At 36.6% G+C, this 27,379-nt stretch overlaps 1 protein-coding gene across 2 annotated transcripts in view; it reads right to left on the bottom strand.

Annotated features, from left to right (window-relative positions):
* Fut8 (fucosyltransferase 8) overlaps nt 1-27,379 on the bottom strand; it is a 167,888-nt gene that overhangs the window by 11,811 nt on the left and 128,698 nt on the right. For both annotated transcript variants that reach the window (XM_090344301.1, XM_090344302.1), the window contains exons 8-9: nt 4,818-5,064; nt 3,095-3,271 (exon numbers count right to left, since the gene is read on the bottom strand). In XM_090344301.1, coding sequence (XP_090200427.1) covers nt 3,095-3,271; nt 4,818-5,064 — 424 coding nt within the window. The remainder of the gene's footprint in view (nt 1-3,094; nt 3,272-4,817; nt 5,065-27,379) is intronic.

Here is a 27,379-nt window from a genome sequence, read left to right as displayed (position 1 = left end):
TTTCTTCCCTCTTTTCATTTTAATATACACAAGAAAGAACTCACTACACATTATTTTTATGAAAAAACCCGTAATTCTCTTATTACTTTCTGAAAAACACATTCTCACTATGTAGCTCAAATTTGCCTTAAACTGTCAATCCTTCTCACTCTAACTTCCAAGTGGTAGGACTATAGAAAAACAGCCTTACTGTCCAATATTGCACTTGATCACTGTAACACTTAGAGCACTGGAACACTTGGTCCAGTGAACAATGGCAAATCTATACAGTGAAGATAGTAAATATACTTCTATCTTGTGCCTCTGTAACACAAAAACACTGAAAGCAGATGGGAAAAGACATTCTATGCACATGGAATCTGAAAGAAGGTAGTATCTACACTTACATCAGAAAAAATAGACTTTAAATAAAAAACTATAAAAAGGAAAGGTCAAAAATGAAAGAATTCAGTTCTTAAGTAGTTATAAGTGAGGACCAACATCAGAACACCTAAGTACACAAAGAAAATAGAACCAAAGGAAGATATAAAAATAAATTTTAAAAGGTTGATATTAAGCTCTTCTTTTTTGCCTATAAGGGGAAAATAAGTGCAAATTAAACAAAATAGTCTTGAATCTCCAATGGGTCAAAGAAAAATAAAAAATATCTTGAAACAAATAAGAAAGGAACACAATATGCTAAAACTTACACAGCAAACTTAAAGAGCCCTGAAAGGTATGTTGATAGTAATGAATACAATATAAAAATACATAATCTCATGTTCCATCTCAAGGAACCAGAAAAAGAAAAACTAATTAAGCCCAAACTCAGTAAATGGAAAGAAATGAAAAGTCAGAAGAGAAATAAATTAGAGATAACAAAAGCAAACAAAAATATCATAGATGATTTTTTGAAAAAGAAAAATCAATAAGCCTTTTGCTAGAATATGAAACAAATTATATCAACAATGAAAAGAAATATTACAACTGATATAAAAGAATTACAAGCTGGTGGCTCACCCTGCAATCCTAGTTACTCAGGAGGCTGAGATCTGAGGATCAAGGTTCAAAGCCAATCTGACACAAAAGAACCTGAGACTCTTATCTCCAATTAACCTCTAGAAAAGGGGAAGTGGGGCTTGGCTCAAGGGTAGGGTGGTAGCCTTGAGCTGAAGAGCTCAGGGACAATGCCCAGGCCAAGTTCAAGCCCTATCGCTCACCAAAAAAAAAAAAAAGAAAATTACAAAGGATCACAAGGGACTACTAAAAGCAAGTATACATCAACAAATTGGATACTCTAGAAGAAATGAATAATGTTAATTCTTAGAAACTATCAAGACTGAAATCAGGAACAAATAGAAAAATCAGAACAAACAGAACAGTACTGAACAGATAGTGAATTTGTAAAAAAGAAAAAAAAAAGGTCTATCACTAAAGAAAAGCCCAGAACCTAAGAGCTGTACTAAACATGTGAAAACTAATAAAACTAATACTGAAGAGGATGGAATACTCCAAATCCCTCCCAGTACCCCCTCCCCCACACACTTGTGGAACTTGAACTCAGGGCTTAGAGGATGTCCTGAGCTTTTTACACTTAAGGTAACTCTCTACCTCTTCAAGCCATAGTGCAACTTTTAATTATCTGGTAGTTAACTAGAGATAGGAGTCTCTAGGACTTTTCTGCCTAGGGGCTGGCTTCCAACTGTGATTCTCTGATCTCAGTCTGTGAGTAATTAGGGTTAGAAGTGTGAGCTACTGGTGACCCACTGATTTTCTTTTTGTTTCTTTTTTTTGACAGTCCTGGGTCTTAATCTCAGGATCTGGGCACTGTCCTTGGGCTTTCTCAAGGCTAGCACTCTATGACTTGAGACACAGCACCACTTCCATTTTTTTCTGTGTATGCCGTACTAAGGAATCAAACCCAGGGCTCCGTGCATGCTAGGCAAGCACTCTACCACTAGGCCACACTCTTAACCTTAACTTCCTTTTTTTGTTAAGATAGAATAATACTATGTATTTCTAACTGCCCTCAGATTCATAATTCTTCTGTTGTGATCTACCTGCTGCTGGGATCACAGGCGTGTGCAACCGTGCCCAGGAATATGTCCAAACATTCCACAAAGCTAGTATTAATTAGCTTAATAACTAACCAAAGTCAGACAAGAACATTACAGAAAAGAAAAGCTCAAGACTGCATTGCTGATGAACATAGATGTAAAACTCCTCCATAAAATACCAGTAAACCAAGTTCAACATTACCTTAAACAGATCATCCACAATGTTCAAACAGGATTTAACTTAGCAACTCAAAATGGCTCAACATATCTAATTCAACAAATGTGATATGTATTATAAGAATGAAGAACAAAAATTGACATTATTATCTCAACTGACAGGAAAAAGCATTGGAAAAAATTTGGTACCTGCCTTTGACAAAAACTCAAAAATAAGTTGTATTTTGGAGAAGTATATATCAACACAATAAAGGCAATACTTGATGAACCCACAGGTAATTATACACATAACAGTGAAAAGATGAGAACTATTCCTCTAAGATCAAGTACAAGAAAAGAAACAAGAGGGTGAGAGGCACCCTAAAGATTCAAAAACTGTTTGCAAACCATATATCAGCTAAGAAACTAATCTCCAAAACTATGTAAGTTACTCAAATATTCAAAAACAAGACAAGTAACTGGACTCAAAAACAGCACAGAAATTTAACAGACATTTCTCAAGAAAGGGGCCATGATTCAAGAGGCTATAGTTAGGACAACTTTGGACTGCAACTGGCCTCCAGCAAAAAAAAAAAAAAAAAAAAAAAAGAAAGAAAAAGAAAAAGGTGGGGCGGGGGGTCGGAGGGGTAGGAAAGCTGGGGACATGACTCAAGTAGAAAAACAAATACCTGCATTTTGGTATGAAAGATGGGATGTTAGTGTAAGATATCAGATATAATTTGGTTAGATTAATAGTAACATAAGATGTAGTCACTTGATCTTTAAAGGCCTCAATAATTAACAATAATACTTTGACAAGAATCACAAGTTATGTGAATTAAGGATGATTTTCAACTAAATGAAACAATAGTACTTTTGAACCATCCATTTGTTTAACTTACTTTGTTTTTGCCTCTTTTAATAAAGAAGGGTCGTCGGTGGCTAAATATACTCTTTTCTTATCCACCTGCTTTCTGCGCGCAAGAAGCTGAAAATGCTCTTCGACATGCACCATGTACTCTTCAATGGGATGGAAGGCTGCTTCTGTTCCCACTTTGTCTGTGCGTCTGACATGGACTCTGGGGGAGAAATTGAAATTTTTCTGATAATGTACATATCCATTTTTATTTTGGGGACATTTGAATCATATCTACAGTCAAGGGGGCATCATAGTCTCTTAAATAAAATGTTATTCATTTTTATCATTAGAAAAAATAAATATTAAGAGGATTCTCATAATGTTAACACAGGATGAATTAGAAAATCAAGCTTCTGAAGAATGCTTATAAAAGAAGTAATTGGCATATCAAGAATAAAAGGAGACTAGATAGCAAAGAAAGAGGTATAAATTATAAGGTTTGTAAGGCCAACATATCAAGATTCACAGTTGTATGATAAAACAGTAAAGGTCCTGCTAATACATTTTGATGCCAAAGTGTTTTTCATTATCTTACCCTGCGGAATTACTATACTTGCCAGCTTGTAGAATTCAAGGCTGTCCCAGGAAAATATTAAGTCTGCATAGATTTTTCCTTTAGCACAGTTAAAGCAGGCAAATCTTTGAAAGATTTTTACTATTTTATGTTTATGGAATAGTTCAAGTCCTTTTGATGTATTTATAATGAATTTCCTTTCTCTAGTTCACTATGCACTATATAAGATCTCATCTCTCCTATTAAGGAAAGACCCTGAGATTATAAAATTATAAAGATTTGCATTGTTCTGTACTGCATAAGGCAATGAGTTCTACTGTCTTTTCTTCCCCCACTTTGTGCTTCCAAAGTGATTTCAGAAATCACTCTGGAATATATATAAGTAGAATAAAAATTTCTTTAGAAATAATCACAGTCCAAGTTTGTTTTCACATGTAAAGATTCCTTAAGTCTGCCTTCCACCTCTAATTACAAAACTACTACTTGTGCAGAAAAAAGGAAAATAATAACTTTGTATCCTTGTAGGTCCCAGCATATATACAAGCCAAGCTGACATTTTGTTTATATTATATATTGTGGGTTCTGATTTCACTGGGGTTAGTCAACCTCCTGACTATTCTTTCCTTTTCATTTCAGAGTACAGTCCAGATGTGAACGTGATCACAGGAACACCTATTCTGTTATCTTCTCCTTCCCACACTCTTCTTAATCACTGCTTCTCTACGGAAATTGGAATTGTTCAATGTGCTCCATAGAGATGAAGTGGGCCAGAAAGAGTGATTACACTGAATTTCAATGAAAAGTTTCCTGAGAAACACTATTTAATATTCTGATTTCACCATGTATTTTCTTCAGCTCCAACATTTAGAATAGGGAGCCGTAATTTCTATACACATAAAGACTAAGATACAAAGGAAGGTTTGGGGCCAGAAACATGAAAACAAACTTAAAGGAGATCTGTAATATAGGAGGAAAAGGTGAAGGGAAAGAGCACTACTGAGCAATTTCTGTGCTGTTCTAAGTGAACAGAGGAAAAATAGTCTTGCTTGTATTCTAAATTCAACTCTGGAATCTCTGTTCTCTGGTGGAACTAGGAAAATTAAACTCTATTGTTAAAGTTTGGATTCAAGGCAAACATGCACCATCCTGCTACTTTGTATCATTGTTTGTGAAAAATAAACTGGATGCTTACCCAATCACTGGATGTTTGAAGCCAAGCTTCTTGGTGGCCTCTTCTATTTCCTTTTCCAGCCAGGGTTGTGGGCGAATCAAGTATTTGACAAACTGAGATACCCACCACACAGCAGGATCACCATGGACTCTGACAAGCCGGTCTGCGAGGTCTTCTGGCACAGCCAAGGGTAAATAGGGTGGTCGAGGATGGAGACTGTCTACAATGGGGAGTTCCACCACTTGAACGTTTTTGTCCTTTATTTCACCTGACAATATCAAAACATATCATCACTCTACTATTCCATATATAGCTACCATGCAACAACAACTCACTGTGGGAACATTTTTCCTCTTGGCAACACTGAAGATGTGGGATAGTTTTCACTTATAGGGGAAGTTAAGTAACCAGAGCAAAAGCATTGGAGCTGAATTTCACATACACTTGATCTGCCTCTCAGGTCCATGTCACGTAAGAAAATTAATGTCATGCTGTTGTATTATCACTTTACAGTCCAAGGAAGGACGTAGTCAGTACTCAAAGTATATAAGCAGAGAAATGCCAGATTGCCAGTAGACACAAACAGCTAGCCACAAAGTTGTTTGTCATTTTGTTTTGGAATTAGACAAAAAAGTATCCACAAAACTTTCAGCTTGCCATTTTACCAAATGGGTTTTGCATTACTTTCGTGATAGCACTATGAGTTGGGACTATCTAAAGATTACAATTACAAACCAAGAACTTAAATCTTTGGGAGTGGGGGTGGATAAGCTTCTCTAAAGTATTTTTTTTTCTTGGGCAAAATAGATCCATTTTATTTTCAATTATGGTAATAATAAAAACTGTACTGCTTGATATTAAAGTTCAGAGATAAGATGATAATTTTTATTTTTATTTATTTGTTATTTTGTGGGTAGTGGGGCTTGAACTTGGCTTGGGCACTGTCCCTGAGCTCTTCAGCTCAAGGCTACTGCCCTACCCTTGAACCAAGCTCTACTTCCCATTTTCTAGAGGTTAACTGGAGATAAGGATCTCAAGTCCTTTTGTGCCTGGACTGGCTTTGAACCTTGATCCTCAGATCTCAGCCTCCTGTAGCTAGGATTACAGGTGTGAGCCACTGTGCCCGGCTAAGATGATAACTTTTTTTTATTGTAATTAATAGAAAGGTTACAGTTATATTTGCCAGATAGAAGGAGCATAACTTCACACACTGATACCCATTCTCATGTTTTGACCCCATTTCCCTCCCTCCAGTTCCTCCCCTCATCTTGTTTTCCAAGATGATAATTTTTTTTTTTTTTTTTTGCCAGTCTTGGGCTTAAGCTCAGGGCCTGAGGACTGTCCTTGGGTTTTTCTCAAGGGTACAACTCTACCATTTGAGCCTCAGCACCACTTCTGGCTTTTTCTAAGTATGTGATAACAAGGAATAGAACTTGGGTCTTCGTGCATGCTAGGCAAGCACTCTACCACTAGGCCAAACTCCCGGCCCCAACATGATAATTTTTAAAGACAAAAATTATTTGCAGAATTCATCCTCTATACATCATTATAGCTGTTCAATCAAATTTACAATGTAAAGAAAAGGCCACAGTACAATAGCCACTTTGTTAGTTGATTTTACATATTAAGGATTACATAATAGTAGCCTAACAATAGAACTACAAACACAGAGAGCTTTTAATAACATAAATATATCAAGTTAAAAAAAAAACAGAAGGGGCCGGGAGTTTGGCCTAGTGGTTAAAGTGCTTGCCTAGCATGCACGAAGACCCGGGTTCGATTCCTTGGTACCACATACATAGACAAAAAAGCCGGATATGGTGCTGAGGCTCAAGTGGTAGAGTGCTAGCCTTGAGAAAGTCCAAGGGCAGGGCTCAGTCCCTGAGCTCAAGCCCAGGACTGGCAAAAAAAAAAAAAGAAAAAAACCCCAAAAAACAAAAACCAGAAAACATTAGCCTAAACAAAAAAAAAAAAACCCTCGATTTAAGACATTATCATTCATAAATTGAAATCACAATCACTGGACCATTAAAAAAAGCTAGGTTGGGCCAGGAGTTTGTCCTAGTGGTAGAGTGTTTGCCTAACATGCATGAAGACCCAGGTTCAATTCTTTAGTACCACATGTATTGAAAAAAAAAAAAAGCAGGAAGTGGTGCTGAGCCTCAAGTGGTAGAGCTCTAGCCCTGAGAAAGTCCAAGGACAGTGCTCAGGCCTGAGCTCAAGCCCAGAACTGGCACGCGCGCACACGCGCACACACACACACACACACACACGCACACGCACACGCACACGCACGTGGGCGTGTGCACAAAAATCTGGGAACTGGTGGCTTAAGTCCATAATTCTAGCTACTCATGAGGCTAAGATGTGAGAATAACTGTTTGAACCTAGTTTACTTAGTGAGTTTCACGTAAGTTTGGGCCATATAGTGAGACTTTACCTCAAAAACACAAAAACAAGTAAGCTTAGTATAACTAAGAATTAGAAAACCTTAGAGTCATATCCTCTTCATCTTTTATATAAAATGAATTTTAAGATTCTTAGGTCAAAATCCTTGAACTGTAACATTTATTGCATGAATAAATGATAATACAAAATTTTTACCATCATTATTATAGTTCATCTAGGGTGTCTGCTCAGAAAGAATGGGGCACCTTTATCAGATGAGGAACTATAATTAAGAGCGTGAGGGGAAGGAGTGAGCTGCATTTTAAATTAAACCACAATAATCTCCCCTAAGGCAGGGAAAACTCGAGTACTTTACCTATGTGGAGATAATCACAGATGTAGGTTATATATGAGAGAGAAATGCATACATGAGGCAAGGAAAAGGCAAGTCTTAAAAAATTGTAAAAAACATAATAAAAAAAGGCCCCTCACCTGCTCCATTACAGTGAATTTCCATAAGTGAAAGCAGTATTAATAACTGAGTTTCCTTTTCTTTGTGACTTCTTCCTATCTAGAAGATTCTACTTACATGAAAGTCTTATCACAACTGCCTCAAAGCTTCAACTTCCTTGCAGCCAGCCTTCCTGACAGCTTTTAGAAAGAAAGCAAAACTATACCAACACCTTCAAGACAGAGAATTTACCTTTCATTTTTGCTCTTTGTTCAGTCTTTCCTTAACATGTCCAAATATCTGTTGAATACTACTCTATACCCAACATGGTACTAATCAGAATACAAGTGATGATGTGTTTCCTGCTATCCAAGTAAAAACTATTTATAAACAGACTTGCTGTGTGTGCATGTAATTCTGTACTTGAGACAGGCACAGTCTGAATTTGAGGCCAAGCTAGACTATATCATTAAAAAGCTTCACCCAGACTAGATTGTCTATAATGAAAATTAAATAAAACAACACCAGCACCAACAAATATACTATCAAAAAAGACATTAATACTCAACTGGCTAGGAAAATATTAAGAAAAAGTTATTTATATTTACAAATAAAGGCACTGGTAAGAAAACAGAAGTTGTCTTCCCAGTGGCAATATATTCTTTTTCTTTAATTTCTTCTCCCTCTCTTTCTTGCTTCCGCTGCTTCCCTTCCCTTCCCTTCCTCTCCCCTCCCTTCCCTTCCCCTCCTCTCCCTTCCCTTTCCTGACACCCTGTCTCCCTACCTTTCTACCACCCTCCCTCCCCAGTGCTAAGTAACAAACCCAGGGCCTTGTGTATATTATGCAAGCCCTATCACTAAGCTATATTTTCAGTGCTAAAAATGATATGTGTTAAAATGAAGGAAAATAGCATAGCACATGCTATGTTTAGAAAGCACTTTCTTTTACTCCTTTTACTATATAACACTTATTTTTTTATTCTACTGCAATATGCATTCAAAAGAATTTTAATTTGGAAATATTTACAAAGACAGTCTTATTCAATATTTAAATTTTAGTCATTTGTGTGTGAATACTAATTTACTGGATTGGGGACTTGGCTTAAGTAGTAAAGCAGTGTCTAATCCTAGACACTTTAGAAATGGATAGTGGGAAGATTATGGTTTGAAAACAGTACATACAAATAGTTAGATCCCATCTCAGCCAGTAAAATAGGCATGGTGCACTTGTTACCAAGAAGACCTAACAACCATGTGACTCCCAGACAAACACATAAGGCAGAATAATAATTAGAGCAAAAGTGGCTGGGGTATAGCTAAAATAGCAGAGTATCTGTTTGGTGAGTGCAACTCCATAAAAACTAAAAATTGATTTAGTTTCTAAAACTTAAATGGATTTGCTTTATGCTAACCATAAATACAAATCCAATGAAACCATATCAATACCATTAAACTATATACAGAGAGAGCATCTATATTAAATACTAAGTAGATACTATTGCTTATAGATGGCTCTGAGTCCAAGCCAAATTTCTTTTTCTTTTTGTAGGTCATGGGGCTTGAACTCTGGGCCTGGGTGCTGTCCCTGAGCTCTTTAGCTCAAGGCAACTGTCCTACCCCTGGAGCCACAGCCCCACTTCCTGTTTTCTAGTGGTTAACTGGGAGATAAGAGTCCCAGGTTCTTCAGTGCCTGGGCTGGCTTTGAACCATGATCCTCAGATCTAAGCCTCCTGTGTAGCTAGAATTACAGGTGTGAGCCACTGCGCCAGGCTATAAGCCAAATTTCCGTTTAAAAAAATAAATCATATTTCCTAGATTTGAATTGACTCATTTTCTGTTCTTTTTCTATAATAACTAAATTATCTTCAACCCCAGAAATTCTCTCTTCTGCATTGTCTAACCTGCTATCAAAGCTATCTACTTTATTCTTCATCTCCTTGCATCTCTTGTTTTAGATCATGCATGGATTTCTTTAGCTCCTTGATTTCCACTTGAGTGGTTAGCTCAGTAGCTTTATTCTCTTTGGACATTTGTTGGAGTTCAGTTACCTTTTTGTTTGTGGATTCTATGAATTCGTCCAGCTTTTGTATGGCAAAGGACATAGCTAGTAAACTAATTAGGAAGCCTACAGAGAAGGAGAAGATCTTCACCAACCATACAACAGACAAAGGCCTCATATCTAAAATATATCAACAGCTCAAAAAATTGAATCAATACAAAGCTAATCTCCAAAGTAACAACCGCCCCATTAAAAGATGGGCCAAAGACTTAAATAGAGTCTTCTCTGAAGAAGAAACAAAAATGGCCTATAGACACATGAAGAAATGCTCAACATCTCTGGTCATAAAAGAAATGCAAATCAAAACAACTCTAAGATTCCACCTCACTCCAGTTAGAATGGCCAGGATCAAGAAAACTAATAACAACAGATGCTGGAGGGGATGTGGCCAGGAGGGATCACTACCACTCTGTTGGTGGGAGTGCAAACTCATTCAACCACTATGGAAAGCAGTACGGCAGTTCCTCAAAAGACTAAACATAGAGCTCCCCTATGACCCAGCAATTCCACTACTTGGCATTTACCCAATCATCCAGAAACAAAGACATACTAAATCCACCAGCACAACAATGCTCATTGCAGCACTATTTACCATAGCAAAGATATGGAACCAACCTAGATGTCCCTCAGTTGATGAGTGGATCAACAAGAATACACACAATGGAATTCTATGCTGCTGCCAGAAAGAATGACATTGCCCCATTTGTTAGGAAATGGAAAGACTTAGAAAAGATCACATTAAATGAAGTAAGCCAGACTCAAAGGAACTTAGGCTCAATGGTTTCCCTCACTTGTCATAATCAGTAGAAACCTTGGGCTCTCCTAGCAGAGATTTGCAATAGAGCAAAACCTTGATACTAAAGGCCATATAGTAGGTCGCTAAATGAAAGGATCTCTAGGATATAGAAACATAAGAATGATTGTTGTTCTTAAGGTACTGTTATCTCTCATCTCTTTTGCTGTCCCTTGGTTATCTCATATTGTTACAGTATCTCACTTCGTTACCTGATATATCGGATATATTTGTATTTGGTTATTTGAAATGGGATAGGGAAGGGGGGAAAACAAGATGAGGGGTGGGGGTGAGGGGGAGGGAAATGGGGACCAAGACATGTGAAAGGGTATCAATGTATGGGAATTAATGCACCATCTATCTGGCAAATATCATGTAACCCTTCTATTAATTACAATAAAAATATATGAGAAAAAATAAATCAGTGACTAGGTGCCAGTGGCTCATGCTTGTAATCCTAGTTACTTAGGAAGCTGAGATCTGAGGATCATGGCTCAAAGCCAGCCTACACAGCAAAGTCTGGGAGACTCTTATCCCCAATAAACAACTCAGAAAAATCAGTGAGGATTTATTCATTCATTTACTGTAAATATGAAACAAACTGAGAACCAAAGAGGAATAGAGTAGCAATGAAAATATGACCTCTGTAGCCAGTAAGACTGAACTGAAGATTGACTTTAATGGTTTAGGCTTATGGCATCATGAGCTTGCTAATAGTTACTATCCTGTCCTAAGCAGCTTTGACCAACTAAAACTAAAGCCTACTATGTAGTACAATAGAAAAGAAATACGCCTTGAGAGTGGTCCGCAACAAGAAAGAAGTTAACCTATAGTCCTCGCTACTTAGAAGGCTAATGTGCAAAGGAGCTGAGATTCCAAGTCAGCCCAGGCAGAAAGGTTACTTGAAACTGCACGAACAAAGCAACCAGCAAAAGCTAGGCTGAAAGCATGGTCCATGTAGTAGCGCACCAGCCAAGCAAGCAAGTTCAAGCCCCAGTACCAATACCCCCACAAAACAAAATGAAAACAATAAAACCAGAAAAAGCTCTGCTTTGCATGTTTGGTTCCTCTTCCCAAGCTCACTTGAGCTGGGTAACCCACTACTTCCTTCTAAGTGGAGGGAGAAAGACACACACAAACAACAAAAAAGTGCTTCTCTTTTGCCTTTTAAGGAATAGAACTTTTTTTTTTGCAATATATATATATATATCATATATATGTTTTAAAGATTTTATTATCATTGACTTTTACATCTTATTTCAAATGTCATGTTTAACAAACAATTATTCAAGAAGGGAATCTCTATATACAATCACTAGCACATAGATTTTAGAACAAAATTAAAATTAAGCTGTCTTTGTATGTCATAGATACATATTAATCTATGTCTGAGGATATATGTCTATAGAGTATTACAGCCCATCATAGATTTTTATGTCTATGTAGTTATCTTTATGTCTCCAAGACCATGTCCATAACCTTAGGTACTCAACTATTTAGTCATGGCTCTTGTACTGTTGATTTCATTTCTAAAGAAATTCTCCAGAAATAAACTGTTCACAGTAGTACTGTCTACTTCCTACCCTTGACAATTCATGTAAGAGAGCTATTAAAGATATTACAGGCTTATGCTTGTAATCCCAACTACTTGGGAAGCTGAGATTGGGAGACTTCTGATTCCAGGCCAGAATAACCATATGTCATGTGAAATCTCTCTCAATCAGTCCTTAGGCATGAGGCACCGTGGTCCCAATCCATCATCTCGGCTACAGGAGAAGCTGAGGTTGGGAGGATCAGGGATTCAAGTCAGTCAGGTCAAAAAAAGTCTGCGAGACTCCATCTCATCTCACCAGAAGAAGCTGGGAATGTAGTGTATATCTGCCATTCCAGTTAAGACTGGAAGTGCAGGTAAAATGTTGGCAAAAGCACTGCAAAGAAGGACTGGAGGCACTGCTCAAGTGGTAGAGTTCCTGCCTAACAAGTGTGAAGCCCTGAGTTCAAGACCCAGTGCTGCAAAAGGTAAAAAAGGAAGGCAACTGATGTCCAGTTGGGTCTTTTTTTTTTTTTTTTTTTTTTTTTTTTTTTTGCCAGTCCTGGGCTTGAGCTCAGGGCCTGAGCACTGTCCTTGGACTTTCTCAAGGCTAGAGCTCTCCTCAGCACCACTTTTTCTATGTATGTGGTACTGAGGAATCGAACCCGGGTCTTCATGCATGCTAGGCAAACACTTTAACCACTAGGCCAAACTCCCGGCCCCAGTTGGGTGTTTTATTTCGCATACATTTAGAAAAGTTGAACAGGCAAGTTTCTCACCATGTGACTAAATGTTTAATGTACTTTCATGGCACTATCTAAAATTATCTAAAAGGTCAGCTAAGATCATCTCTAGTCATCTGCAGTCAGTTTCAGAGTTTGAAAACACTAATTCATTTAAAACTTTTCATTTTATAGAGGAAATAGACTAGGAGAGGTTAAGTGAACTTCCCAAAGGTAAAACTGATAATAAAAAGGCCATGATCACACGTGAGTTGTTTATTTCATTATTTGCACTGCAGCTTTCTTTGAAACCTACATTTAAAATGTTTTACTTTCTGTTTTTGATAATTTTCTGATTATGGGATGCAATGTGATGTTTTGATTCATGTATATATTGCAGAAAGCTTCAGTCAAGCAAATTATCTATCATCTCACCAATGCACTTTTTGTGAAAAGAACTTTAAAATCAAATGCTTTTTGGCATTTTTTTCATTCCTTTAAACTCTGCACTTGTTGCTTTTTAGCAATTTTTAAAAACAATATAGTAAACAGTCCTCTATATCTGCAGGTTCCCATCCTTGTATTCAACAAACTAGACATGAAAAAGTTTGAAAAGAGGCTGGAGTGTAGCTCAGTATGAACAGAACACATGCCTCATACAATGAGGCTCTGGGGTCAATTTTTAACACAGCAAAACAAACAAGCTGCATCTATGCTGAACATGTACAAATTTTTAATTGTTATTTCATTGATTCTCCTAAATAATACCTATAACGACTACTTACACACAGCATTTATAGTCTATTAGGTATTAATACACTATAATAATCATATGAATGATTTAAAGTATAGGGGAGATACAGTCTCATATGTACATATACACAAACATATTAACCACAGTGATAGTAAACCCAGGAATAGTATAACTTCCTTGAACAACTAATTTACAGTTAACAAAATGAAGCTGAACTATGTATTGTCAGGGAGGAGAGTAAGGTCAAGGGGAGGGGGGCAAATCAAAGGAGAGAGGAAGGGTTGGCCAAAGCAGTCATAATAATCAACATACATTTGTGAAAAATGGAACCAGTTAAACTAGAGGATGGGTGGGTTCCATGCTGAATCAAAATGCCTTTATACAACCACTTAAAGATAATTTAACAAATTAAAAAATATATGTGAGAAAACACACACATATACGTTGTATATAAACTTTTAAATATTTGGTAGTAGTACTATGGCTTGAACTAGACGCTGTCTCTTAGCTTTTTCACTCAAGGCTGGTGCTCTATGACTTAAGCCACAGCACTGCTAGCTTTTTGGTGGCTAATTGGTCTCACAGACTTTCCTGCCTGGTCTGACCTCAAAACCACAATCTTCAGATCGAAGCCAGGATTACAGGCATGAGTAATCAGTGCCCTATTATCATGTAACTTTTTTTTTTTTCTCCCTAGTCCTGGGGATTGAACTCAGGGCCTGGGCACTGTCTCTGAGCTCCTTTTGCTCAAGGCTGGTACTCTACCACTTGAGCCACAGTGCCACTTTCATTTTTTTCTGTGTATGTGGTACTAAGGAATTGAACTAAGGGTTTCATGCAAGCTAGGCAGGCACTCTACCACTAAACCACATTCCCATCCCTATCATGTAATTTTATATAAAGAACTTGCACACTCAGAGATTTGGTACCAAGTCCTAGAACCAATTACCAAAGACATACCAAGGAAGGAAATTACAATATTACTAACTATAGTCAACATATAGTACAATATTCTTTTGATATTCTTTGGACTCTTTCACCAACATTACCCCTTTCCTTTTCCTTCCTCTTTACCTCTGGTAACTACTTTTCTACTCTGTTTCTATTGACTCATTTTTGTTTTGCTTTGTTTTTAGATTTCACATTTAAGTGAGATTCTATAGCTTATTTCTATACCTGGCTCATTTCACTATTAGAACTAAAAAACAAAACCAGCAAAATTGGAGAAATTGTCACTGAGACCAAGGATGAAGAGGACCTCAACTTGTATACTAAGTTTATGGTACTGTTTTAGAAAAGAATTTCAAGTTAGAAGTCAGTGACTCACACCAGTATTGGGAAAAAAGAAAATCAGAACATGTTTGGATAAAGACAAGTGAAGTTTATTAGCAAAGAAAACTGAATGGGCCAGGAGTTTGGCCTAGTGGTAGAGTGCTTGCATAGCATGCACGAAGACCCGGGTTCAATTCCTCGGTACCACATACATAGAAAAAGCTAGAAGCGGTGCTATGGCTCAAGTGGTAGAATGCTAGCCTTGAGGAAAAAGCCAAGGACAGTGCTCAGGTCCTGAGTTAAGGCCCCAGGACTGGCAAGAAAGAAAGAAAGGAAAAAAGAAGGAAGGAAGGAAGGAAGGAAGGAAGGAAGGAAGGAAGGAAGGAAGGAAGGAAAAAAAAATAAAATTGAGGAAGAGGGCAATACACACATAGGAGCAGACATATAAAAATCGGTTACTGAGTGTTTTAACATTAGGGGTACTTACACCAGGTACAATAGAGATGGGCCTTAACATTTCTTTAGCCAAGTCCTCCTTTATTCTAGGTACATAGAACATCCTAATAATTCTTGTGGCTATAACACTCCTAAAGTTATCAGCTTCTCCCACAGAAATCAAATATGAGAAGATGGTTAATTCTAGGTCCTTAAAATATAGACCTCTTCTTTGAGTTACTATTTTCACTACTTTCTAGATCAAGGCCCAAGAATGAACCAGTTTTCTTGAAAATGGGCAGATATACAGTAATTATCTGAATCAAGGGGAAAGGTGAAAAACAGGTCATCTTTTTTTTTTTTTTTTTACTGCTTCTGATTGTTCAGTGAAGGATTGTAAAGCTTAAAAGAAAATGATGTGTGTGCATTTAAGCATCCTGGTTACTGTGTCCCTTGTTAGGTTTCCCTACTAACATTCCTGCCTCATCATTAGAATTCTTTTATTTACTAAGAGCTATCTGAAAAAGAAATTGGGAATCAATAAATTCCATTTATAATAGCACCAAATAAAAATTTGAAACTTAGAATAATTTTAGAAACAAACTTATATACAAAACTTTGAACACTGTGACTATTTTTAAAAAATAATGTTTCCAGTATTTCTAGCCTATGAATATGGGCTGTGGTTGCTTCAGTTTCTTTCATCAGTGTTTTATACTTTTCAGTATGCAGATCTTTTACCATATTGACTAAATTTATTTAATTTATTCTAAGTGATTTCCAGATCATTGCATTTCCTATCTAAACTCTAATGTTATTTTTCACAGAAACAGGAAAAAAATTCTCCCAAAACGTGAAGGGGAACTAAAATGACCCCAAATAGCCGAAGCAATCTTCAGAAAGAAAGGTAGAGAAAGAATAAAACAAAGAGTATGGAAGCATCACACTCACTTATTACAAACTAAATTACAAAGCTATTCATACAGTATGGTGATACTGGGCACTAATGGTTTATTCCTATAAAAGGACCAAAACCTGTTAAATAAATCAAAGTATTTAGGGATAGTTGATTTTCATTGAAGTGTCAAGAACACACAACAAGCAAATCAGTTCTTTCCCTTTCTCTCATAACTTCCTTCTCTTCCTCCCTCCCTTCTTCCATCTTTGAAAAATCATTTTGGATAAAAACTAGTATGCACATGCAGAAAAATGATAGATTCGTATACTATCTACAAAAATCTAGCTCAAAATGACTTAAACATAAACCAGAAACTGTAAAACTACTAGAACAGAATACAGGTAAAGCTCTATGACATTGCTTTGAGTAGTGCTTTTCTGGACAGAACTCTAAACAAACAGAATAATTTTAGAAACAAACATATACAAAACTTTGAACACTGTGACTAGTCAAAATAGACAAATGGGATTGAATCAAACTAAAATGGTTCTACACAGCAAAGAAAATAATTAAGAGTGAAGAGACATTGCAAAGACTGGAAAAATATTTGTGAACCACACATTAAGTAAAGAGTTATTTCCAAAATATTCAAGGACCTCGAAAGCATGAAAGCAACGTACTTAAAATAATATGAATGAAAGATGAGTTATGAATGCTCAACAAGTGTATGGAAAAATTAACAGCATCTCTAATCACAAGAAAAATACAAATTTAAACAATGAGTTACTACTTCATGCTGCCAAAGATGTCTAGAAAAAGAAACTATATGCATTGTTGGTGATGATGTAAATCAGTAGTTATTTTGAAGTCTACATTAAAAAGAAAAGCACCTTTGATCAATCAAGACAGTCCTAACACTAGTACTGGAATCAGCTTCCCCAAACAGGTATTTTGTATGTATTAATCATACATAATCAGTGTCATCAGGCCTGGGCTTTATATAATTGACTGCTCAGTTCAGCTTGACTTGATGTGGCCATTACTGATTATTTCAAGAATCCCATTTATTTTTTTATTGGTAGAATTGTAGATTGAACTCAGGACCTCATGCTTGCTCGGCCATACTTCCAGCATGAAGGTATTTAATTTTTTTTTTAAATTTTGTTGTAAAGGTAATGTACAGAGGAGTGATAGTTACATGAGTCAGGTAATGACTACATTTCCTTTTGAATGGTGTCATCCCCATTCTCATTTTCTCCCAGTTTTCTTACTCCTGATTTCCCAGAAAGTTGTATAGTTCATTTCCAACATATATCTAGTAGGTTTCACTGATGAACTGGTTTACCTTTTGTCCAATCTTTTCTATACAAATTAGACAAACTTACATACAAAACAAAGGGGAAATAAAAGACAAAGACAGAAGGAAATAAACCAAAGAAAAAAGAAAACACGAAGAAAAATAAATCACACAAACAATATAATAAGAAAACTCACTGCATTTCTTGGAGTTCATTTCCATAAGCATTTTTTTTTTTGCCATTCCTAGGCCTTGAACTAAGGGCCTGGGCAGTGTTCTTGGACACATTTTGCTCAAGGCTGGCACTCTGGCATTTGAGCCACAGTGCCACTTTCTGCTTTTTCTGTGTATATGATTCCAAGGAACTGAACCCAGGGCTTCATGGTTGCCAGGCAACCACGCTACCACTAGGCTACACTCCCGACCCCTCAATAAGCATCATTTTTCATGATCTTATGCACATAGCTATTGAGCCTCTGTGATCCTGTCCTAAGGATATCCTCCTTTGTTGTCACTGTGTAAATATTTAGATGGTTATTTAATTAATCATGTTCAGGTGTAATTATTTGTCCTTTACTATCCATTGGGTTTACTTGTAGATTTACAGGCACATACCAGTTATTATAAATGAGGGAAACCATGCAGCCTATCTTTCTCTGGGTAGTTGAGTCTTTTCCACGTCTTTTCAATTTCCTTATGAATGAGGTAAGGTCATTCTTTCTGATGGAAGCATAGAATTCCACTGAGTATACATACACCATATTTTTCTTGATCCATTTGTCCATTGAGGAGCATCTGGGTTGATTCTATATCTTGGCTAAGGTAAACAATGGTGCAATGAACATGGCTGTGCTGTTGGTTTTAGTGTAGCCTGGTTTGTTGTGGTCTACTGGCTAGATGTCCAGAAGTGGTATTACTGGGTCATAAGGGCGCTTTATGTTTAGTCTTTTGAGGAACCCCCATTCTGCTTTCCAGAGTGGTTTAACAAGTTTACATTCACACCAACAGTCACATCCTTGCCAACTCTGTTATTGTTAAGTTTTCTTTTCTTGTTTTAAAGATTTTATTAACATTGATTTTTACATCATATTTCAAATGTCATGTTTAACAAACAAGTATTCAAGAAGGGAATCTCTATATACAATCACTGGCACATAGATTTTTAGAACATAATTAAAATTAAGCTGAGAGTTTATAGTTCATAGATACATACTAATCTAGATAATAAAACATTATGTCTATAGAATATATAGCCCATCATACGTTTTTTTAGTTTTCTTGATAATGGCAATTCTAACTCAATGTTGTTTTGATTTACATTTCTTTTACAGCCAAAGACATTAAGATGGCCCCATTTTAATGCTACTTCTATAGTATGGTCTAAAGGTTTGCGCTTCCTCAATTCATGTGTTGAAATCCCTGATCCTAATACCCTTATAAAAGTGACTGTAGTGAGCTCTTCTGTTCCTTTCACCATGTGAATATACAGTAAGACAATGGATGTTCCAGTGCCTCAATTTTGGATTTTGTAGCCTCTAGAATAGTGAAAAATGTATTTTGTTTATCATCTCATCAAGTTTGTGGCATTTTGTTACAGTGGTTAAAATGGACAATGTAACTCTTCTTGTTAAAATCCTGCTTTATAAAGCCACTCTTTTTGCTAAGGACAAATCAGATAGGCTTGTTTGTACACTTAAAGAGTCCTCTGCCAGGAGTTTGGCTCTTTGAATTGATCAGCAAAGATTCAAGCTGGTATGTCTAGAGAAATCCATTCTTTGACAACCAATTTATAAGAATCCCATTTAAAGGGGTTATTCATTTATCATCCATGTAACAGAAGACTAGCTCTAGAACTAGCCAATTTGAATTATTCATCTTTACTAGACTCAGTAGAAAAGACTTGAGGAGTTTAACATCCACCATGAGTGAAAAGGTTCTGATGTCAAAAAAGACATTTCAGTGGTGAACAGATTTTTGATGCCAGTCTATGAGATTATTCTGCATTTGCTGACATCTTTCTTCAGTTGATATTCAGAAGCTATTAGCACTCTGGCTTCAGAAGAAAGCTTCATGAAGTCAGAACTCATAAAACTCAAAATTATCATGACAAAAAGGTCTGGAGTAGGACTGAGAAAAATCTTTGCTAAGATTCTGTTACCTGGAACTTACTTTTTGCTTAAGGGGGAAAGGAAATTATGATCAACTTTTTGGTGATTCTGAACGGGAACAACTGTCTTCTTTTTAGACTCAAGTTTCCTAAAGAACTTTCTCTTTTTAGGTAGGTAAGGACAGAATAAGGTTTTCAATCTCCTTCCTATGAGGTGCTTGAATAGTTATAGTTGCTAGATGCCATCACATTCAACAGTCATTTTGAGAACTATTCAAATTGTGGAGATTTATGGTCCTCTGAAGGTTGAAGAAAAGGGAAAACACCAAGGAAAATATACTAAGATGAAAGTCTATTTATGTAGTACCTTGTCTTGTACCACACAGTGGTCAGACTTCAGAATCAAAAAGAAAAAATAAACCCGACATACAAATCAGTTACCACTTAAGTTATATGACCTTGAATAAGTCATCTCAGTTTCTCCATCTGGAAAACGCCATTAGTAATATCATCTTACTCATATGTAAAATGAGATTCATAATGAAACCTTACTTATGATTAAAGCTAAGGACGAAATTACAACAGGTACTTAAATTGCTTTTGCTGAAAAATCACTGCTCCAAGCAAACACCTGGACCTATAAAGTAACCACAAGCAGGAACAAAGCTTGCCATCCTTTCCTCCATTTTGTATCTATGTTCTTTGCTGTAAGCTAGTCTCTGTGCAATTACCTTAGAATCCAGAATTTGTAAGACTTACTGATAACATGCTTACTAAGAGGAATATTCTCAAAGGAAGGACACAGTAGAACCGCTTCAAGAGGTTCTCAGGACAGACCACCAGACCACACAACAGACATTGCTTATTCTGACTAGACATCTGACAGTGATAACAACTTTTCCTGGAAGTCTCCCCCAAACAAAGGCTGAGATGGTGATCAATCTAGCCATGCCTAGGACTCTGTCCCTGTTCAAATCCTTTATTCAAACCTAAAGCTCACATATGTACCTGCAAGATGGCTGAAGATAGACTGAAGTGCTTGCTTTGCCTCTTCCTAGAGTGGGTTCATGCCACTGTGTATAAAATCTCTTTTCTCTGCCCTTCATCACTACGTGTCTCTTCATCTGGCAAGTGGCTGGATCTGATATGTACAACCCCTTGAGTTTTGGTTGGAGTTGGCCCTGGTATTGCAGGACTTTCAGAACTGGTGCATCCCCTTCAGGGAGTGAAGAAAAAAAAAAAAAACAAAGAAAAGAAATGTTGCAAGTAAAAAGCTAAGCATAATACTTCATACAGTATAATTCTCAAAAAGTGATATTTCTTTGTATTGGGGTCATTTCTGCTAAGTAGTTCTCAAGAAGTCAGGTCTAGTTTGTTCCAGGAAGAGATTATTTGCCAAAATATATTCTCTGAAAAATATATGATAGTGCTCCATTTTAGTGAATACTTTATGTCCAATGTATATCTTTTATTCATGCTGCTTACAACAGGCAATAAATCAACAAGTAGCTTTTATCTTTTCCAAGTATTCAGCAAATCATCTAACTGAATAGGAAGGATTCAAGTTATATTTACAAAGATTATCTGCACTTCTGAGATTTACATTCTTTTTGAGTATTAGCCAAATATTACTAATTAAATTGTCATTGACTTGATAGAGAAAGAAAGAGTAAAATGGAATAAAGCCTGAAAGTAACTAGCTATGGTGAGACATCTAGTGGCATGGTGGGGGAGGGAGTGTGTGAGGGAATAACACATATATAGGTGACTTTTCAAAAGATAAATACATTAAGAGCTGGGGATGTGCTTCAAGTAGTAGATCATCTGCCTAGTAAGAATGAGGCCAAGTTCAAACCCCAGTTACTATCTCCAGATACAAAAACAAAACAAAACCTATTTTAAAACAAAGCAGGGCAGGGAATATGGCGTATGGCCTAGTGGTAGAGAGTGTTTTTGCCTAGCATGCATGAAACCCTGGGTTCAACGCCTCAATATCACATACACAGAAAAAGTCAGGTGGTGCTGTGACTCAAATGGTAGAATGCTAGTCTTGAGAAAGCCCAAGGATGGTGCCCAGGCTCTTGAGTGCAAGCCCCAAGACTGGCAAAAAAAAAAAAAAAAAAAAAAAAGCAGACAACTTTAGAGTGCTAGGAGGCTTGCCTCTTGGTGTTTTAATGATAATATAAATACGTATATTTGCATTTAAGGACAAAGATCTGACTCATTTAAAATGTATTAAATGAGCATCTGTCACCTGTCATGAATTCTAGCACTGCTCTACTAAAGTAACAGCTCTAGACTATTGCTACTATTGGTTTGAAGGCTTCAACCAATTGAGTGAACAGTTCTAAAATTCAATCATATGAAACTGTGGTGTTTGCACCATTCCTAGAAACTAACACGTCATACTGTGGGAATGATCAGGCAGCATTCTTATGAGGTTCTTGCTGTTTTTACTAGCACCAGAAATGTCTTGCAAAGGCAAGTAGATTTATGGTTCACTGCCTTCAATGACATCCTGACAGATTTAACTCCAGGCTGGGAACTAAAACAACAGTTAATAAAAATATGTAGCATCTTAGTAAGACAGGTAGTTTAGATAAGGCAGGCAAGACAATGTCCAAAGAAAAAAAGACCAAAGAGTTGGATCGTGCTACTCAACAAGCTCTCTGTGTTCATCTTGAATTTGTTCTTAGAAACAAATTTAGTGACTTTTTTACATATCTGTACATATAAAGGTATCTTTGTCAAATTTTTATCAAAAGGTTGTACTCTTTTGCAGGTAGTTTATAAAGGGGATATTGCCAATGATCTCTGATGATAATAATTCACATAAATCAGTCTATGGCTAGGACTCCAGGACAGTTTTTGTTTGTTCTAATTGCTTTTTAAATTAAGTTAGTACTTCTTCCTAACTCAGAACCTCTCAGCCCAAAGATCCTACAACAGGTTTCACTGACAGGACAAGAAGTAGAGGAACAGAAAGCCATGGGAAGGCAAGGTTTAATTCCATCAAATGTACTAGAGCTAAACTCCAACCTCCCTTTTCCATAGTCTTCACCTAATGAAATTCTCCTAATGAATTCTCCTCTCAGCTTCCCCTTAGTTCTTCAGTTTGTCAAAACTCCTTTAAGAAATAGCCAATGGGAACAATTAAATAGACTAAATGGAATAAGTCATCTCTTTCAGGTGACTGTGTAAGCAGGGTCTGAGACTATCTCACAGTCTAGAACTGTTGTCATGTTGTTGGAGCCGGTAGGCAGGTTGGATTCCCTTTTACTTAGGGGGAAATGTTATAGCTACAATGGTTCATACAGTAGGAGAATTAACAATGAGATATTTCATATTGGATTTAAGGCTATCTGTAATTTTTCTACTTAATAATCACAGTATCAGTGTTAAATCAAGAAGGCCTAATTTGTATTCCCCAATGATAGGGTAAAGGGCAACTGATAACCTAAAATACAAAAAAACTAAAAATTCTGATGTTATTGGAGAAAATGATAACACAGTCATGTTGGTGAATAAAAATAAAACAGTTCAGAGTAAGGAAGAAGACAATTTAATTGGCATAGCACAGTGCTTCAATGCCACACAAAGTGCTGATATAACAGACATATATTTTAGCCTATTTCAGTAAGGATTGGGGCAGAAAGTTTCCCTAGTTAGTATTCGAAGCCACAAAATACCAGGAACTTCAAGAGTCATCTGATCATCACTTCTATCTATAACTTTTTACTAAGGTAAAGGGAATACTGGAGTTTGAACTCAGAGCCTTGTGTTTGTTAAGCAGGTGCTCTCTATCATATTCCTATTCCTCATCTTTAACTCTTGTTGCCATTCAGATTGCCTCTGCTTTCCCAGCATCCTCCACTTTCACTGTGGAAAAAAGAAGGTGGGGGCTGGGAGTGTGGCCTAGTGGTTGAGTGCTTGCCTAGCATGCACGAAGCCCTAAGTTCCATTCCTCAGTACCACATAACACAGGGAAAAAAAAAAAGGCTGGAAGTGGTGCTGTGGCTCAAAAGGTAGAGCACTGGCCTTAAGCTTAAGGACAGGGCCCAGGCCATGAGTTCAAGCCCTAGGACTGACAAAAAAAAATGTTAGGATGAGGGTCATGGCCTTCTATCACAAAGCACAGCTTCTACTGTCATGAATACATTACCCTGTTTCTGACTTTATTTACGACATTAACAGAATGTTTTATTTATTAAATATATTGGATGTACTGATTTTTACATGACATACTAAATCAGAAAAAAATTCTTTTTGTCATGTTTGCTCATTTAGAATTTTGAGTTTCACATTGTGTATTAATTTAAATGAGCTAAAGTAACTTTCAGATTCCTTTTTTATTCTATTTATGATCTTTATAATAAAGAGTTACTGAAAAACACTATTTTTAGCTCCACAGAATTTTCATATATTTAGCTCAGCTTATACTCATCCTCTGTGTTCTTCTTGACATTGTCTGTCTTCAAGGGAAACTAACAGAGCTGAACCCTCTGGATTTTATCAAAGCTTGATCTTCTGAAGAAGAAACAAAAATGGCCTATGGACACATGAAGAAATGCTTGACATCTCTGGCCATAAAAGAAATGCAAATCAAAACAACTGAGATTCCACCTCACTCCAGTTAGAAAGGCCATGATCAAGAAATCTAATAACAACAGATGCTGGCCGGAATGTGGCCAGGAGGGATCACTACTACACTGTTGGTGGTTCCTCAAAAGACTAAACACAGCGCTTCCCTATGACCAATTCCACTACTTGGTATTTACCCAATCATCCAGAAACAAGGACATACTAAACCTACTAGCAAAATGATATTCATTGCAGCACTATTTACCATAGCAAAGATATGGAACCAACCTAGTTACCCCTAAGTAGATGATTGGATCAAGAAGATGTGGTATTTATACACAATGCAATTCTGTGCTGTCATCAGAAAGAATGACACTACCCTATTTGTTAGGAAATGGAAAGACTTGGAAAAAATCATATTAAGTAAAGTAAGCCAGACCCAAAGGAACATAGGCTCAATGATTTCCCTCCTTTGTCATAATTAGTAGAAAATTTGGATTCTCATAGCAGAGGTTTACAATAGGGCAAAACCTAGATACATAGGCCATAGAGGATGAGGCTAAATGAGAAGACCTCCAGAATATGAAAACAAGAGCTATATAATGCGGGACTGTTGTTCTTAATGTATTATGTTATTTCTCATCTCTTTTGTTGTCCCTTGGTTATTCTCATATTGTTACAGTATCTTATCTTGTAATCTGGTATATTGTATATATGTTTATTTGAAATAGGAAAGAGAAGGGGGGAAAACAAGATGAGGGGACAGGGTGGAGACAAAAACATGAGAAGGGGTATCAATGTGTGTGAAGTAATGCTCCTTCTAGCCGGTGAATATAAACCCTCTATTAATTACAGTAAAGACATATGAGGAAAAAAAGAAAGAGAAAAAGAAATTGCCCAAATCAGTCTCACTATAAGACTGGAAATATCTTACAATATTCCCCAGTCCTCTGCACCATTCTATCACATCAAGAGGGCCGATGAATAATAATGAAGGATTACAGCTAAGAAAACTGTCTAGTTAAGGAGTCTATAAGAAAGTCTAAAGACAACAGGGTACGAGTAAGAGTAAGGGGAAGAGACAAAAAAAAGATCATGGTCTAGCAGTGTGGCTGGGTAGTAAAGCAACAGCTTCGAGTGGAAAAAGTTGAGCAAGAGTGCAAGTCCCTGAACTCAAACACCAATACAGCACCAAAACAAAAACAAAACACTCAAGATTCCTAGAAGAACTTGAGGATTTGAGTCTACAGCTAGAGTGAATAGTAAACACAGCCTCATTTCTAGCCAGATAAACATAAAACATCATACTAAAAGTGTATCTACTTCAGTTCTTTTTATCCAGATACATGATACCTGGCTTTCATTAAGGTAAAACGTTAAAGAAACAAAATCCGAAAAGAAAAAAAAAACAACAAAAAACAAAACAAAAAAACACACAAAAAGCAGTCTGAAGAGATAAATTATCCGAACCAGACTGAGACATGGTAGGGAATTTGAAATAATTTAGGATTTTAAAATAACAGTGAGTAATATGCTAAGAACTTTAATGGAAAAAATGGACAACATGCAAGAACAGATGAGTAATGTAAACAGAGAACTTCCTGTCTCCATCATGTGAGTATACAGAGAGAAAGTAGTGGTAGTCTGCAAGCAGGGAAAAGGGACCTTACAAAGAACTGACAACAGTTCATCTTGGACAATATTAGGAACTGCCTGTTGTTTGAACCACCCAGTTTATGGTACTTTGTTATTGAAGGCTGAGTAGATAAAAACAGTCACTTTGGAAGACAGTTTGGCAATTTCTTACAAAGTTGAATGAATATGGTTTTATCATATAATCCTGCAATCTTATTCCTAGGTACTTATGCAAATGAGATGAAAATTATGACCCCATAAAAACCTGCACACAAATAACTATACTAGCTTTATTCATAATTGCTAAAAATTGGAAGCAATCAAAATGTTCTCCAATAGGTAAATACATAAACTGTGATATATCATACAATATAATACAATTCAGGAACTAAAGGAATTAACTGTCAAGTCACAAAAGGACATGCAGGAGCCTTGAAGAGAAAAAGGAGCCAGGCAGAAAAGACATTATATAATTTATGATTCCAACTATATGACATTCTGGAAAAGGCAAAAATCTGCATACGAAAAAGACTGGAGGTTGCCAGGAATGAGGGGGAGAGAAGGATGATGAATAGACAAAACACAAGAATTTCTAAGGCACAGAAACTACTTTGTATAATGATGTAAATATGGATGCGTGAGAGTATACAAATATTAAAGAAAAATACATTCAGACCTTATTTAATCATTATTAGTACCAGTTCATTGATTAGGCGTGCTCATGTGCACATAGATCTGTACTCTACTTTCTATTCCATTGGTCAGTATGTCTAAGACTGACAAATAAATCTATGAACAGGGCATTGTAGCTCATGGCTGTAATCTTAGCTATTTAAGTAAGAGGCCAAGACTTCCCGATCTGGGCAGAAAAGATTGTAAGAGTTTATCTGCAATTAATCATCAAAAGGCTAGGCTACATTTGTGGTTCAAGCAGTAGACAAGCAGTTGTGAGTGAGAAGGCTAAGTGAGAGTGTGAGGCTTAAATTCAAGCCCAAATTCTGGTAGAAAAAAAAAATCTGCTAATTAAAATATCTATTCAAGAGTGATCAATGGGGCTAGGAGTGTGGCCTAGTGGTAGAGTGCTAGCCTAAGCATGCACAAAGCCCTGGGTTTGATTTCTTGGTACCACATACACAGAAAAGGCTGTGGCTCTGAAGATCTCAGGGATGGTACCCAGGCCCAGAGTTCAAGCCCCACAACAAACCAACAAATAAATAAATAAATAAATCAAAAAGATGTTTTAGTAACCTAAATGTCATTAAGAATGGAGAAAGAATGTTTTTCTTTTCCTGTCTCTAAACTAAAGAGCAGGCTTTGCTTAGAAAGTATTCAATGAAATCTTTAACCAACTAACAAAAGCCAAATTTACCTGAAATTAGAAATACAAACAAAGTGTTCCATTAAATGAAAAGCCTTTTAAGTCCAATTGTAAGTCCACAAGAAGAAACTGCTAAAATTAAACAAAGTATCATTTAAAGGCTACCCGAGACTTCACAACTTGGAAAGAAACTTGCTCTATCTGAACACATTTAATTTTTCTTTCAATATAGATATTTTCAAGTTTATAAAGGAGAATTTTCTAGTTAAAACTGATATATAAAAATATAGCAACAGGGATGGGAGTTTGGCCTAGTGGTAGAGTGCTTGCCTAGCATGCACG

The sequence above is a fragment of the Megascapheus bottae genome, chromosome 14, assembly GCF_031878675.1.
Source record: "Megascapheus bottae isolate mThoBot1 chromosome 14, mThoBot2.hap1, whole genome shotgun sequence".
NCBI lineage: Eukaryota > Metazoa > Chordata > Mammalia > Rodentia > Geomyidae > Megascapheus > Megascapheus bottae.
This window is presented reverse-complemented; position numbering and strand designations above follow the sequence as displayed.